Source organism: Carassius gibelio, chromosome B4, assembly GCF_023724105.1.
Source record: "Carassius gibelio isolate Cgi1373 ecotype wild population from Czech Republic chromosome B4, carGib1.2-hapl.c, whole genome shotgun sequence".
Classification (NCBI taxonomy): domain Eukaryota; kingdom Metazoa; phylum Chordata; class Actinopteri; order Cypriniformes; family Cyprinidae; genus Carassius; species Carassius gibelio.
The window spans coordinates 902345-920352 of NC_068399.1; the positions used below are offsets into that span (position 1 = coordinate 902345).

The window sequence follows — 18008 nt, forward strand, 5'->3', positions numbered from 1 at the left end:
GTCATCAAATTGTGTTCCATGTCTTTGGTTCAGCATCTGGTATTGTTGGTGTCAACTCGTTGTGCTATGTGTGATTTCCCGCAATATGGTTAAATTACTTGGTTTTGTAATTCTGGTCTCCTCATTCCTTGCTCTGTTCTCACACCGTAGCTACTCGTGACAAAATACTGGCCCAAAATGCAAGTAAGCTGTTCCATTTTCTTCTAGTCTTTTTATTACACTTTTTTTCAAGAGTTTTGTTTTCCCGATTCATTCCACATGTTCCTCCACATCCCCGAATGGAGGAACGAGAAAGGTTTGTCACGTTGACCCTTCTTTGCGAGGATGTTCATGTCTACCTTGACTGGAAGGAGACAGTCATCCGGTGTCTGGAGAGTTTCCAATGCCGCTCCGGAACACGACTGAAGTCAGCTCGCCGTTAATATGGCAGGCTATTTTTATAAGTTCCTTTTGTCTGATTTTCAAATCTGGATCTAGAAGCATACTTTCCCATCTCTGCCATCGGCTATTAAGCGCACGGGCATCCTTTACATTGTTTTTGGAGAGATGAGCTAATACTGCTGTTTTCGTGTTAACAAACATTTTTCTGGCCCCTTGCCAGGCCTTTCAGCTCGGAATATCGTTTGCTAAGTGCTGCCAGCTGCTTCTCCACACCAGTAAATTTAAGTTCTTGGATCTCCCAGCTTCCAGTCATAATTTTAACAGGTATGTTACTTTTCTCATTTCTTACTATATTTGGTAACCTATTTAGTCTGTTTCCAAGTCAGCTTCTAAATTTTTCTCATTTCTTCCTTCCAGCTGTCCTGAGTTTAATATAGCTTTTTTTGGTCCATTTTAAGCGTCCACCTTTGGTCTCACAAATGTTTAGCCTCTGACTAAAGATGGGATTAAAGGGTTAGTTCGCCCAAAAATGAAAATTATGTCATTAATAACTCACCCTTATGCTGTTCCAAACATGTAAGACCTCATTTTATCTTCGCAACACAGTTTAAGATATTTTAGATTTAGTCCGAGAGCTCTCAGTCCCTCCATTGAAGCTGTGTGTACGGTATACTGTCCATGTCAAGAAAGGTAAGAAAAACATCAAAGTAGTCGTTACTCGTTACGTATTTCTGAAGGAGGGACTTTATAGAACAAGGAAGACATCAGCCCGTTTTTATGACAGTGAAAACAGCGGTATACAGATAGGTGAATTGTGTGAAAAATACTGTGTTTTTTTACACGCGAAACATGAAAACATGTTATATTGCACACAATCAAAGCTTCAAAAAAGCGCGTACAATGGGACCTTTAATGTTCTACCTCGTTTCTCACTGGTAAGATTTGAATAAAATCCCTTTTACCTGAACTTCCGGCCAATCATTTTCTATTTGCTTTGTCAATCTTTTTAATTCCATCTGGCCTCCTCTTTTATTCCGCAGTCTAGATTCTTTGTAAATATTTTCTGTTTCACTGCTTTCACTATCTTCAACATAGACAGGTCAGATTCTTCACTATAAGTCATAGTCAAACTCCGACACCTCGGATTCGTTTTCAGACTCTGCCTCAAGCTGTTGTTTTTGTTTTCTGTCCCCTGCAGGAACAGTCCACAGAGGAGCAGACGGCTGAGAGGATCCTGGCTGGTTGTTGTCCTCCCCTTTTCTCAAGAATTTTTCAAGTTCATCTTGATTTAGGCCGGGCATACACTGTGCGATTTTCATCCGATTTTGAGCCGAATTCTGACTCGTGCGACTCTTTTTCGGGCCGGGCCGAATTTCAGCATTTTCGTGCGTCGTTTGTCGTGCAGTGTTCGTGCAGTGTACAAGGGGAAACGAGAGGCGATAAGCCTCTCCCGACCGGCAATCGGTTGGTCGGATGGATTTCTGACATGTCAGAAATTTTGGTCGCCTCTCGTGAGGTATCGCACTATTGAAGCAGGGCTAAACTATGCGTGAAACCATAAACAAAACCATGGTGACACCTGACACAGCGTGTAGTGTGGACTGAAGAGATGGAGGGAAAACTTGTGGAGTTATGGCAAAGAAAAATTAAAATAAAAGAGGGGAAAAACGCCTGCTTACCTCCAGTTCGCGTTGCAAAATGGATTGACCATATTGGCCACATCTTCCCAGCCACCTGCGCGTCTAGATACGCAGACGCCTTTTTTTTTTTTTTTTGGACGTTTCAGCACACATAATTGCGCTTTGCGCATATCACCAAAGCAGTGCGTTTATCCCGGGAAAGCATGTTTATTCTGAAACAGCCACAAACATCCGGGTTCTGAGGGATCCTACGTGTTGATTCGGTTGATTCCTCACGTATAGTGTGAGCAGTCAAATCGCAACTCGGCAATCGGACCGTACAGTGAGCGCACAAAAATCGTGAGCTTTGGCTTTACATCGCATGCGATCTACCTGTACAGTGTGAGTTGGTACCTTGCCGAAATCGCACAGTGTATGCCCGCCTTTATGTTAGTCATTGATACATTTATGGTCAATTGACCTTCCTGGGAACATATCTGTAATTCCCAATAGTATGCCTTCTAATACCGAATTAACTGGGTGTTTAAATTGTCCTGTTCTTATTAAAGACACATGTATTTTTTTTTTTTTTTTTTTTGTCTGTTTAATGTTTCTCTTATTACTGTTGTTTTTATTGTTAGCCTGGCCTCTAACCAGGAGCGTTCTGAACTACAGAATTCATCTCTGTAATCAGTCATTACTGTATGCGCTACATAATTCCACTGTGGACGTCCAGAGGTTGTTCTCACTTTCACTGCGTATTGCGGTCCGAGCTAGGCTCTCATACTTTCAATCTCCTGTAATGTCGGTTTACCCAATTTATTGAAAATTGTTCCAGAGCCAGTTATCATTTGTTTATTTCCATTTAGCTTTACAACGCCTCCTTCTGTTCTTTCGATTAAACTGTTTCTAATAAGCAGTCTTATTCCGCCTAATTTGTACCTCTTATGATTCTGGTGCATGGGGTGTTTACATGAGCAACGGTAATAACACTATCCTGGTCCTCATTTTCAATTATTGGTATCATCAATCGGATTTCTTCCACTTGTTCAAGTCGTTAATACCAATTTGGTATCTCTTAACTCTTTCCATGTCTGGTGTCCTTTTTCTCTTTTTAACGCTTTCCCACACATATCATAAATTCTCTCTTTTGCCTTCATCTTTTTTGCTAATAGTTTTGATTATATTTTCTGCCTCCGGAGTTTTGCACTGCAATCGTATTGAAGAGCTTTCATTTTTTGCTAGTTCTTGCATCCATCGCAATACTGCTAGACCCACTTCACTTTCCCTGAAGTTTCCTAACTGCAGACCCTCCTTGGAGGGAAGCCAAAGGAGTATTTCTCCTGGATCCGTCACCTGGACGGATGTCTCTGCCTGTAAGGCTAGATTTTGCCATTAATTCACGAGAATCACCCCATGTATATGCTTGAATAAAAATATTGATGGATTTTTCTTTAGCTATATATATGTGTGTGTGTGTGTGTGTGTGTATATATATATATATATATATATATATATATATATATATATATATATATATAAATTAAAGAGCGAAGATAACGGTAATAGGCCTATAACACGGCGAAAGAAACCACTAAGTAGAGTTATATTAAAGAGGCTAAGCTATGGCAGCAAAAGCTAAAGAAAAATAGAATCGTTCCCTGGTCTGTGAGTATCTCCAGGGGTATGCCGACTCTGGAGAAGAGATGAACCAGGCAAAGGATGATCTTAGGTGTGGTGATAGAATGGAGTGGGAAGGCCTCAGGATACCTTGTGGCGTAGTTGCTGACTACCAGGATGTTGCGATGTTCAGCACTGCTCTTTTCCAATGGCCCAACCACGTCCATGGCGATCCGCCTAAAAAGTGTAGAGACTACGGGTAGAGGCTAAAAAGTGACGTGACATTCAGACAAGTATGGTGACCCATACTCAGAATTCGTGCTCTGCATTTAACCCATCCGAAGTGCACACACACAGAGCAGTGAACACACACACACACTGTGAACAGACACCCGGAGCAGTGGGCAGCCATTTATGCTGCGGCACCCGGGGAGCAGTTGGGGGTTCGGTACCTAGCTCAAGGGCACCTAAATCATTGGTATTGAGGGTGGAGAGAGCTCTGTACATGCACCCACCCCCCACCTTCAATTCCTGCCGGCCCGAGACTCGAAGTCACAACCCTTCGATTGGGAGTCCGACTCTAAACATTAGGCCACGACTTCTGCCCCGCTGGGACACAGCACTTGTCTTTTGGCAGATTGCACATGTGATAAAATGTGTTTGTAAATCAGTGTATAGTGGCCAAACAATCAAAATGCAGAAGATAATTCTCAATGTCTTCCCCCTGCTCGAAGCTCGGCACTTCGGATCAGCCCACTGCATTGGCTATCTCTGCACTGTGACATTCGGGGAATCTTGGACATAGGCTGGTCTGTGTTTTGTGGCCTCTGATGCTGGTGTCGTTCACTCTCTTCATCGAGCAATGTCTCCGAGTGATGAATCGACTTCAAATTAACTAAAAAAACCTGCAAAGGCCTTTAAATGGTCTCTCAGTCTAGTTATGTAGACTACATAATCATGGGGAAGACTGCTGACTTGCACAAGGAAGGCAAGACACACAAAAGGTTATTGCAAAAAAGGCTGGCTGTTCACAGAGCTCTGTGTCCAATTACATTAATAGAGAGGTGAAGCGAAGGAAAATATGTGATAGAAAAAAAGTGTATAAGCAATAGGGATAACTGCACCCTGGAGAGGACTGTGAAACAAAACCCATTCAAAAATGTGGGGGAGATTCAAAAAGAGTGGACTGCAGCTGGAGTCAGTGCTTCAAGAACCACTACACACAGACGTCTGCAAGACATGGGTTTCAGCTTCACATTCCTTGTGTCAAGCCACTCTTGAACAACAGACAGCGTCAGAAGCATCTTAAGACAAAAAGGACTGGACTGCTGCTGAGTGGTGCACAGTTATGTTCTCTGATGAAAGTAAATTTAGCATTTTCTTTGGAAATCAGGGTCCCAGAGTCTGGAGAAAGAGAGGAGAGGCACACAATCCACGTTGCTTGAGGTCCAGTGTAAAGTTTCCACAGTCAGTGATGGTTTGGGGTGCCATGTCATCTACTGGTGTTGGTCCACTGTGTTTTCTGAGGTCAAAGGTCAATGCAGCCGTATACCAGGAAGTTTTAGAGCACTTCATGCTTCCTGCTACTGACCAACTTTATGGAGATGCAGGTTTCATTTTCCAACTGGACTTGGAACCTGCACACAGTGTCAAAGCTTCCAGTACCTGGTTTAAGGACCATGGTATCCCTGTTCTTAATTGGCTAGTAAACTCGCCTGACCTTAACCCCATAGAAAATCTATGGGGTATTGTGAAGAGGAAGATGTGATATGCCAGACCCAAGAATGCAGAAGAGCTGAAGGCCACTATCAGAGACACCTGGTCTCTCATAACACCTGAGCAGTGCCACAGACTGATCCACTCCACGCCACACCGCATTGCTGCAGTCATTCAGACAAAAGGAGCCACAACTAAGTGTTGAGTGCTGTACATGCTCATACCTTTCAGTTGGCCTAGATTTCTAAAAATCCTTTCTTTGTATTGGTCTTAAGTAATATTCTAATTTTCTGAGATACTGAATTTGGGATTTTCCTTAGTTGTCAGTTATTGTCATCAATATTAAAATAAATAAACATTTGAAATATATCAGTCTGTGTTTAATGAATGAATATAATATACAAATTTCACTTTTTGAAAGGACTTAGTGAAATAAACTTTTTGATAATATTCTAATTATATGGCCAGCACCTGTAATAATCCAGTAATGAACCAATACTTTTATAGGAAGCTGTGACATTTGAGCAAAACCCTATTGCGGAATCAGGGCACCAAAATATATATAAAATTACATTTTGGATACATTTAACTCTGGGTGGTGTGATTTTTCAAGAGCAATGTTTCATGATTTATTTATTTTTTTAAATATAAATAAAATAAATATTCTAAATTTATTCTGCAGCTGCAGGTTCTGACTTATTTCTGTAATGCATGTGCATTGTATCATATGCATCTTATCTTTGCTTTGACTAGATCATTATAGTCAAAGGTTTGTCCAAGTCAACTTCAGATTATAAACCATGCTTGTTACATGTTGGTTTGTAGTTGATTTGAATTTGTGTCTGTATATGATCTGTGTGTGTCTGTAGGTTGTCTTGCTGTATGGTGACAGAGGAAGGCTGTGGTTATTTATCTGCAGCTCTGAGTTCAAACCCCTCACATCTGAGAGAGCTGGATCTGAGCTACAATCACCCAGGAGATTTAGGAGTACAAATGCTCAATGACAGACTGAAGGATCCAAACTATGAACTGGAGAAACTCAAGTATGTGGGACAGTAAGATAGCCCATTTAAACCTAATAAACATATAAATGAATGCCACTGTTTGCATTTACAGTTGGCAAAATATTTAGTTGATCCCCTGCTTATTTTGTAAGATTGACCACTAAGAAAAAATTAAGGGTCTGTAATTTTTATGGTGATTTATTTTAACGGACAGAGACCGAATACCAACCAAAAAAACTAGAAGAAAAAACATTATATAAAGGTTAGAAATTCACATGTATTTCAGTGACTGAAATAAGTATTTGATCCCCAAGCAAAACATGACTTAGAATAGAGGTAAGATGTTTTTGCACTTTGTCACCAGATTTGCACACATCTCAGGAGGGATTTTGATCCACTCCTCTTTATAGAGGCCTTCCGGGTTTGGCATGGCCTGTTCATCCTGACTCATTTTATTTGTTTTCTTGACTATATTGCTGTTGAGTTTGTCCACAAATGTTGCGTCTACTGCATGGGTGTAGGATTGCCAAACAGTGCTTCTAATTTGATCTTCTATGGTGGAGTGCGGTAGGGCAGAAAACCACTCCAGGTACATACCCTGTTTATATTTCCTATTATTTATATGCACCTATTACTGTCACGGCACGACAAAGAATGCAGTGGAAGAAACAGGGTGTGGGTCCAAATGCAGGGAAATAACTTTTTAATGAACAAAAACAAAAAGCCAACAAGGCAAAACAAAATGGGTTTAAACTCTATGACAGATAAGCAACGTCACATAGTAGAGGTACACTCGCACTTGAAAAACCAACTAACAAATATAGCTGCAAGCAGCGATGGCGGGCTCAAGCCATCAGTGCAACGCCACCTCTGTGGCATCAGGTAAATTGTGCCCAGCGGGCACATGCATTCACAATAGCCCTCTGGCAGTCAGGTTTTAAAGGATACGGCAGTTAAAGGGTTAATCCAAATCATCTAGACCCCCCTTCCTCAAATCTTACCCTGGAGGTCCAATGCACTGCAGAGTTTAGCTCCAACCCTGATAAAGTCACCTGTCTGCCATTTTCAAATGATCCCAAAGACATTTATTGACACTGATTAGCATGCTCAGGTGTGTTGATTAGGGTTAGCGCTAAACTCTGCAGGAAAGTGGATCTCGAGGTCCAGATTTGAGGATCCCTGATCTAGACTTTGAAATCACATTCACAGAACAATCTATATAACTTTAGTTACACATTACAATAATATTTAATTCATAAACATTAACTATTTTAACATGAACAATAATTATTTTAAGATAATTAACAATAATTAGGTTAAGACATTTAAAAAAAATGGTGACTGGGTCACGGGGGCAGAAGAAGAAAAAAAAAATAGGTGAAAAAAAATGACAAAAAGAATTGCAAAAGAATTAAAAATTAATGTGAATATTAATTTTAGTCAATTCTGCAAGACAGACTTTTCAGGATAGGAAATGGAATAAAAATAAGCTCCTAAATCTAATGCTAGATTCTGGAAGATATATTCCCCAAAGCGTCGTACAAGAGTCACTCAGAACCCATCTGTTCATAAGCCTATATATAAAGTCTCAATATATAGTATTTCACAATATTTCATGCTATTCTAATTAAGTCATTTTTGGGATCTTTTAAGTCTCTCAGAACCTGACACTTTGTAATTCTGGAGACTCCAGGAAAGTTGCAGCTCTGAAAAATGGTGGGACTGTAGACTAAATGCTCCCTGATAGTTTCACACATAATTCTTCACTTTAATTCTTAATTATTTTCCAGTTAATGTGTTTCTGTTCTTCTCCACTTGTTTTTTTCTGACCCCTGTGACCCAGTAAGCATTTTGCTGTCCAGTGGTCATGTCTTAACTCTGCAATTACTGTACTGTACTTATTTTGAATATTTCTCATGGGGATCTAATAATTTTGGATTTTCAGTATGAGTTAAACCTTTGTTTTTGGCTCATTTTATCAGTAAAGGAAAAATGGCTAATAATTCTTCACACCTGAATATACAGAGTTTTTTTCTTTTCCAGTCTTCATTGTCAACTACGTATATATCACACTCATTGCCTTTTCTAGTGCAGCTCAACCAATTTACATCCCATTCGTCCATATTTGTGATATCACAAGTCCTGGAAAATATTTGTTGTAGTCCAAACAAGTTGTTTGTTGTTTTTTTCTAAAATGTGACTTTTGTTAAATAAAATTATCCTATTGAATTGGACTTTGAGCTTTGAATCTTTGCAGAACTTTTTTATGCTGAAACAGCAACATTACAGACTAACTAAAGTTGAAAGTGTGAAACAACATAATAGCACTCCTTTAATATGCATTATTAAGCAGTTAATAAATACAGCTATAAATGTTTTGTTCTTGAGCACATCTATAAAGTTCAATCATTGAATTTTCATACTTTTTTAAGGATCTTTTTATCATTTATAAATTAAGTTATTTACAAAAATGAAATATAAACAAATTATATATATATATATATATATATATATATATATATATATATATATAATGTACTGGCTTTCCAATGCCGTTGCCATTGATAATAGGAGTAAGCAAGTTTAGAACACCTACAAACAAGAGTCCATGCAGACGGATGTAGATTCATAACTCTTAAATTCAGATAAATGTCATGTCATGTCACAGGATGTCATAGGTCAGTATCAAATGAGTTTGAAATTATTATTTGCAGCACAAATAAGGATTCTTAGGATGTTTTTAAATCCCTAAAACTGTCAGAAAAGGATAAGGCCTAAGATATTTCTTAAGCTGTAATGAAAGGGGAAAAAAAACACCACCATTAGCAACAACAAAAACAATAAACATTTAAAATACAGATTTTTTTCCCCCTGATGATTAAAGAGATGATTAGGTCTCTCTCTCTCTGTCTCTCTCTGCCAGATAGCACCTCCCCTCCCTACAATCCACACACACTGTCAGTCACAAAAAATGCAGTCAGTCACCAACCCCCTCACACTCCCCCTCCCTCTCCCCCTCCCTTCCCTCACACAGACAGAGTGGCCAGAGTGAGATCATGTCAGTTAAGAAGTCTGACAGTTTTTAAATTTTCTGTTGTCCATTCAGTGTTGTAAAGTCGTGAAACTATGCATATTTCCTCGGAATGATTTGATCTCTGTATGAAAAAATGCTTTGAAATGTTTGGAAGCTGCAATTTAAAAATACAAGCCAATTAATGATTCCCTTTTTAGTTCTGTGTTTGTTTATTTTTATTTATTTTTATTTATTTTTTATTTTGGAAGATAACAGCCTTTAATCTCCTCAAAATAAATGTGCATATAAACTATGAACAATTTAATTATAGCTGTATTTATAAAATGCTTACTAAAATATTAATTTTGGGAGAAGGATTTATAAAGAATGAACTGGCTATTTACTAATGCTTAGCTAGGAGTGCAGCTATTATGAAGTGTTAACAATGCATTTACTAATGTTAACAATTGAGACATTATTTTAAAGTGTTACCAAATCCTTAAATAATTTAAAAGTGTTTTGTTATGATTTCATTAACCTATAAGCATTTGTGAAACAGTTCTGCTTGCTTAGTCTTCATCGGTGAGCTGAACAGTTTTACTGTTACATCCATGAGATTATGTAAATTCAAATAAATGTCATGTCACAGGGTGTCAGAGGTCAGTATCAAATTAATTTGAAATTATTATTTGCAGCTAAAATAAGTATTTTTAGAATTTTTTTAATCCCTGAAACTGTCAGAAAAGGATAAGGCCTAAGATATTTCTTAAGCTGTAATGAAAACAGCACAATTAGCAACAACAACAAAAAAATAACAATTTAAAATAATATTTTTTTCTGGTGATTAAAGAGATGTTTAAGTCCCTCTCTCTCTCCCTGTCTTGTCTGCCACTCACCTCACACCTCACACCTCTCCCCCACTCACACTCACTCACACACACACACAGTCAGCACACATACATTCCTCACACAGAGTGACAGAGTGAGATCAGATGTCTGACAGTTTTTTAATTTTCTTTTAATCATACAGTGCTGTAAAGTCATGAAACTATGCATATTTCCTCAGAATCACTGGTTTTCTAAATGAAAAATGTTTTTTAAAGGTTTGGAAGCTGCAATTTAAAAATACAAGACGATTAATGTTTCACTTTTTACTGTTATTTCAAAAAATCACCACGACAAAACTGTTCAAGCTATCCAAAATTCATTCGCAATTTAAGTTCCTCAATGTTTTTTCTTAATGTAGACAAAGTTTGGTGTGTATAGTGTACTTCCCCTGGGAGGAGTATGGATTAATTCACAAAAGAAAATTCCCAAAAATCCATATTCAAGTCAAAATAACCAACTTCCTGTTGGTCGTAGCTTATGACTGCGAATTAGAAAGTTGTCCGTCTTGATAAGAACAATTTATGTACCAAGTTTGGTGTCTGTAGCTAAAACTAACCCCCCCACTTTTGGCAAAAGGTGGCGCTATAGAGTGCCTCTTCCACGCCCTTTTAAAAGCTTTTGCCATTGTCTAGCTATCTTTAATACTGATATCTGTTTCGAGTTTCATGTAAATCTGAGCTAGTTATCTGCCTAAAAATCACCGGAACAGAACATTCAAGTTTGACACGTTGCCATGGCAACACTATATTAGATATAAATATCCCCATGACAGATTTTCTTCGGCCGTGTTTTGTCATTATTCTGATGAAGTTTGAAGCAAATCAAGTAAAAATAAGATGCTGAATTCAAAGCGTTCTGAAAATGATTCACTTCCTGCTGCCAGTTGGTGGCGCTATAACTTTGACTCCTAATAGTCACATATATATGATCGGTATCATACATCGAACAAACCAATGAAGTTTGATCAAATTCAGCAAATGTATGTGGATGTTATTAGACATTTCCTGTTTCTCATTTCTCGCCATAATTTCAACGCCTCGCCACGGGCAAACCATTCGAGATATCAAAAATCTCTTCGCAATTTAGCATCCCCAATGTCTTGAGATCGTGTTCACCGAGTTTTGTGGTGAACGGGTGGAGTTCCTCAGAGGAGTATATCAAATTCCAGAGCATGTGTTTTTCATAAAACTCTAAATAGACAACTTCCTGTTGGGCGGAGCTTATGACATGCAGTGTGAAAGTTGTTTGGTTTGATGAGTTATATATATGTACCAAGTTTCATATCTAAACGTGCAAGTATGCATGATATATGGCCCTCGGTACTACAGGGGGCGCAGTAGAGCCCCTGTGCCACGCCCGTGTATCAGACTCTGCCCGGCCCTAATGGCCGCAGGTTCCAAGGTGTGTGCCAATTTTCAAGAGTTTTTGAGCATGTTAAGGACCCCAAAAGCCCCCGAAACCTTAGAAAAAAATTAGAAGAATAAAGAAAAAAAAAAAGAAAAGAAAAAATAATCCTAAGGAAAACAATAGGGCTCTCGCCCTCCAGGCTTGAGCCCTAATTAATACAGCCAGACAGAGTGGTGCGTGAGATGAGAATATATAGTCAGTGACAAACAAACACAACACCCACAGAAGACAGCGCCACACGGTGGCCCTCCTGGGCACACCAGCAGAAGACCGTAACAATTGCTTGCTATGGAGAAAGCCTAGTGGGATACACAAAGAAGCAGCAGAGGAAAGGAAAAAGGGCAGGACCATTGATTGTACAGATAAGAGCAATACATCAATCAAATCTGTTAAGGGTCTACTTTTATTTGTATACAGACATAATAACAAAACTTTGTGCATTTACAAAATGAAAACAAACAGGGTGTGCTGTGTGCTGCCGTGTTCTCCGTAAACCTTATTTAGAAACGTGTCATTAAAATGAACTGTAGCCCAGCAAATATTCAACACATAGGCATGAGAGATATATGTATAAAAATGCTAGACGTCTGCTTTTAAACTAAACAAGTCTTACTGAGAACAAATATTCTGTGATAAAGTAATCCATATGAAACCAATGTGATGTCCATTCTTTCATGTCTCCCTTCATTATATCTTATGCTACCACACCCTTGCGCTATGCACATAGATATTATAATCATCCACGTGAAGCTGGTAACCACCCACTTCACAGCAAACAAAGCATTTACTTTTCGATTCGCGCTGAGAGTAACAATACAGAATTCCAAAGACTCGCTGTGACAAATAAGACAGAATTCACCTCAAGAAGCTTTGGATTACTTTTGGATTATTGATGCAGTGGCTTGATCCAGCAGAGATCATAACCATGAGTAAGTTCTATAACATAAACCGCAATATGATATAAAAGTAATATAGCCATATGTTGGTAGCACTTTATTTTACAGTACGTGTATTTCCCTGGTACATACATGGTAAATATCTTCTACCTACAGGCAAATGCGTGGTAACATAAGGTACTTACATGGTAACTAATAAGAAGCACGGCTGTACTTAACAGTCGTACATGCACAGTAATTAGTTTGTACGTAAACGACAATGTAACATTATTTCAACCAAATTTTGACATTTTATTCTCCAAAAATGTATTTAAAACCTTAAAAGTGGACATTTTACTTACATTTAATGTGCTTTCTAAGTTTTTGGAGAATAAAATGTCAAAATTTGGTTGAAATAATGTTACATTGTCATTCAGTGTAACACAATATTCAAACAACATACTTATTCTGACGTGAGTTTAAATTAGTACAAAATTCTTACTGACAAATGGGCAAAACCTAGGATAGTGGCAAATGTTAAAAATGTAAAATTACAACTCATTAGTATTTGGGGTGAAAGTAATTAGTCTTTTAATATGTCATAAATAGATTTTTGTTGTAAATATGCCTGACAAGCTTGTTACACTGAATGACATTTTACTGGGTATCTTCTGTAAATCAGGGGAAAAACAAAAACAAAATTGCAATTAAATAAAACAGAAAACTTTTTGATTTTTTTGTGGGGGGGGGACTACAACAGTTTAAAGCAGTATTAAACTTTTTTTATGCTTAAACACTTTTTCGTCTTTAATCCACATAAAAGTCAAAGAAAAAAGAGTAAATGTACTTACGGGTAGTGTCTGTACATGGTTACTAATTAGATACTTCACTGTAATTACTAATATAAATACATGGAAAATATGTAGTACTGACGGTTAAGTGTGAATGTACAAACAATCACTTACAGTATCCGTATATGGCAACTGATAAGAAATATTACTTTACATCCTGATGGTATGTACATGGTAAATATGTAATACTTATGGACAAGTGTGGGTACAAACAGGCAGGTCCTTACAGTATCCATATATGTTAAGTAATAAGACACATTACTGTCCATCCTAATGGTATGTACATGGTAAATATGAAGCACTTAATCAGAATCAGAATCAGAATGAGCTTTATTGCCAGGTATGTTTACACATACGAGGAATTTGTTTTCGTGACAGAAGCTCCACAGTACAACAGAATGACAGTGATAGAACATAAAACACATAATAAAAGAATAAAAAATACAAATAAGTAGATAGTGAATGACAATATACAAATTGACAATTGTAGGCAGGTATATTACAAAATGCAGTTATGTATGTACATGAATATTATGTGCAAAATGTAAGTGTATACTAAGTATGTGTGTTAGATAAATAAAGTGTATGTGTATATAAATATAAAGTGTAGTGTGTTCGCCATTATTATCAGCTGTTCATAAGATGGATTGCCTGAGGGAAGAAACTGTTCTTGTGTCTGGTCGTTCTAGTGCTCAGTGCTCTGTAGCGTCGACCAGATGGCAACAGTTCAAAGAGGGAGTGTGCTGGATGTGAGGGGTCCAGAGTGATTTTGACAGCCCTTTTTCTCACTCTGGATTAGTACAGTTGTTGAATAGATGGGAGGGTTGAACCAATGATTCGCTCAGCAGTCCGGACTACCCTCTGTAGTCTTCTGAGGTCAGATTTAGAAGCTGAGCTGAACCAGACAGTTACTGAAGTGCAGAGGATGGATTCAATGATGGTGGAGTAGAACTGTTTCAGCAGCTCCTGTGGCAGGTTAAACTTCCTCAGCTGGCGGAGAAAGTACAACCTCTGCTGGGCCTTTTTTACGATGGAGTCAATGTGAATGTCCCACTTCAGGTCCTGAGAGATGGTGGTGCCCAGGAACCTGAATGACTCCACTGCAGTCACAGTGCTGTTCATGATGGTGAGTGGGGGGAGTGCAGGGGGGTTTCTCCTGAAGTCCACGATCATCTCCACTGTTTTGAGGGTGTTAAGCTCCAGGTTGTTGAGAGTGCACCAGACAGCCAGCTCTTTTACCTCCTGTCTGTAAGCAGACTCGTCACCGTCCTGAATGAGGCCGATGAGTGTGGTGTCATCTGCAAACTTCAGGAGCTTGACAGAGGGGTCCTTAGATGTGCAATCATTAGTGTACAGGGAGAAGAGCAGTGGGGAGAGAACGCAGCCCTGGGGAGCTCCGGTGCTGATTGTACGGGTGCTGGATGTGTATTTACCCAGCCTCACTAACTGCTGCCTGTCTGTCAGGAAGCTGTTGATCCACTGACAGACGGAGGTGGGCACGGAGAGCTGATTTAGTTTGGGCAGGAGGAGGTTTGGGATGATCGTGTTGAAGGCCGAGCTGAAGTCCACAAACAGGATCCTCACATAAGTCCCCGGTCTGTCTAGGTGTTGCAGAACATAATGCAGTCCAATGTTTACTGCATCGTCCACAGACCTGTTTGCTCTGTAGGCAAACTGAAGAGGATCCAGCAAGGGCCCAGTGATGTCCTTCAGGTGGACCAGCACCAGTTTTTCAAATGACTTCATGACTACAGACGTTAGAGCCACAGGCCTGTAGTCATTTAGTCCTGTAATTTTGGGTTTCTTAGGGATGGGGATGATGGTGGAGCGTTTGAAGCATGAAGGGACTTCACACAGCTCCAGCAATCTGTTGAAGATCTGTGTGAAGATGGGGGCCAGCTGGTCAGCACAGGATTTCAGACAGGCTGGTGTAACACAATCTGGGCCCGGTGCTTTTTTCCTTTTCTGCTTCCGGAAGACCTGGCGCACCGCATCCTCGCTGATCTGAATTACAGGTGCCCCACCTGAGAGGGGGGATGCAGGAGGTGAGAATGGTGAGAGTGCTTGATTGGAGAGGTGTTCAGGATGGGTTGCAGGAGCTGTTAATGGTGTGAACGGTAGTTTGGAGAGGCATTCAGGGCTGGTTGCAGGAGTTGTGAAGGGTGTGAATGGTTGTGTGGGGAGGCGTTCAGGGAAGGTGATGGGTGTTCTTTCAAACCTGCAGTAAAACTCGTTCAGATCGTCTGCCAGTCGTTGATTCTCTACAGTGCTGGGGGGTGGTGTCTTGTAATTGGTGATCTTCTTTAGACTTTTCCACACTGATGCAGAGTCGTTCGAAGTAAACTGAGTCCTTATTTTACCAGAATAATTCCTCTTTGCCACTTTGATCTCCTTTTCCAATGTGTATTTAGCCTGTTTATACAAGACATTATTCCCCTTCACGTAAGCATCTTCTTTGGCCTGACGGAGCTGTCTGAGTTTTGCAGTGAACCACGGTTTGTCATTGTTGTAAATTAGTTGAGTCTTTGTAGGAATACACATATCCTCACAGAAACTGATATATGAGGTTACGGTCTCTGTGAGTTCGTCCAGATCGGTGGCAGCAGCTTCAAAAACACTCCAATCAGTGAGGTCAAAACAAGATTGTAAATCCTGCTCTGCTTCATTAGTCCATCTTTTTACAGTCCTTGATACAGGTTTAGCTGATTTTAGTTTCTGCCTGTAGGACGGTATAAGATGAACCAGAAGGTGATCAGAACGTCCCAAAGCTGCTTGTGGAACAGAGTGAAATGCATCCTTTATTGTGGTGTAACAGTGATCCAATATATTACTGTCTCTTGTGGGACATGTAACATGCTGTCTGTATTTTGGCAGTTCACGGGACAGATTGGCTTTATTGAAGTCCCCGAGAATGATTAAAACAGAGTCCGGGTGATGTTGTTCTGTGTCTGTGATCTGATCAGCGAGTTTCTGTAAAGCTGAGCTCACATGCGCTTGAGGATGGATGTAAACACTGACCAGAATGAACGAGTGAAACTCCCGCGGCGAATAGAACGGCTTGCAGTTAATGAAGAGTGTTTCGAGATTTGAGCAGCACGTCTTCTTTAACACAGTTACAATGTAAAAGCATGTCCCGCCGCCGCGCAATTTCCCCGTTTATTCTGCGTCGCGATCCGCTCTGAACAGCTGAAAGCCCGGCAGATGGAGCGCGCTGTCCGGTATGGTGTCATTCAGCCAGGTTTCCGTGAAACACAGAGCAGCAGAGTGTGTGAAATCCTTATTTGTCCGAGAGAGCAGAAGGAGTTTGTCCGTTTTGTTGGGTAGAGAGCGGAGATTTGCCAGATGGATGCTAGGCAACGGCGTTCGAAATCCGCGCTTCCTGAGTCTGACGAGCACTCCCGCTCGCTTCCCCCGTCTGCGCGTCCTGAAGCGCTTGATCAGCGCCGCCGCTCCTCCGATAACAACGTTCAGTAAAACATCTGAATAATTGAAATCCGGAAAAACATCTTGTGGTGTGTTCTGCCGAATGTTCAGCAGTTCATCCCTGGTGAAACTGATGGCAGGAATATAACTAAAGACAGGACAAACTAACAAAAACACAAAAACATATGCAGAGCACGTCACGGAGGCAGCCATCCTATATCGGCGCCAGGCCGATGGTTAAGTATGGTTAATAACCGCCACAAACAAACAGGGTACATTCATAATAACTAATGTGAAACTATGTGCTTATCAAAACTTTGACAAATTATATCAGTAAGCTCAAGTCCTCATGGTATATGCTTTTGAAGTTGGTTAGCAACACAATACTCATCAGGCACAGTCCTTTTAAATGGGGATTTCGACATAAGTTGTAAGTGTTAATATGAGTCTAGTAGTTACTCTAAAAGTCCAAAGTTAAATCTGTCACACGTATAATTATTAGCAAGGCACACCATCAAAAATCAGTTGAATCTGTCCAATTAGTTAAGAGAATCAGTGACAGTAAAGATGGAAGTAAGTTAACTGCAATGGCATTTACCATCAATTACTCAACAAGTACCTTGGTCCATGTTTATACCCCCCAACTTGAGTAATGCATAACTTGTACATGAACTAATAGGTACATTCACCAGAGTTCTTTTTTTTTCATTCTATTTTTCTTATTTTGTAATGGCATTTTTTTAAGCAAATATAATTCCATATATTTTGGCTCTTGGAGTGTTCTGAAAGAGAAATTTTAAACAAACTTGTATAAAAGGCTTTAAAAACTTTAACAGACATGTCTAGAGGGTATTTAATAATAGGTCTGCCCCCCATGTAAGATAGTTCCTAGTCGTTGTTTTCTAAATGTTTTCTTGTTGGCTGCAAGATGAAATTCACAGTGCTGACTCTCTCCACATGGATGCGCCTTTAAAGAAAAAAAGTAACCTTCACAGATTGCATAATACTTTAATTTTGAATTGATTTGTTTAAAAGACATTTCAAGCTTCCTGTAGATATATTTCTCATGTATGTGAGACACCCCAATTTTTAGTTATTTAATTATCAGGAAAAAAATCAAGGGATTGAGAGGACGCCTCCCAGTCATGAATGCACATTAATAATTTTCACTTGAATATGAAAAATAATTTTTTTACATGCAATTATCCAAA

The 18008-nt window shown here is 39.4% G+C and overlaps 2 protein-coding genes across 2 annotated transcripts in view; both read left to right on the plus strand.

Moving 5' to 3' along the window:
- Positions 1-18008, plus strand: part of ttll1 (tubulin tyrosine ligase-like family, member 1) — a 298921-nt gene that overhangs the window by 162828 nt on the left and 118085 nt on the right. The window lies entirely within an intron of this gene.
- Positions 1-18008, plus strand: part of LOC127956152 (NLR family CARD domain-containing protein 3) — a 59819-nt gene that overhangs the window by 31063 nt on the left and 10748 nt on the right. The window contains exon 4 of the mRNA XM_052553888.1: positions 6206-6379. Within this exon, the coding sequence (XP_052409848.1) occupies positions 6206-6379 (174 nt within the window). The remainder of the gene's footprint in view (positions 1-6205; positions 6380-18008) is intronic.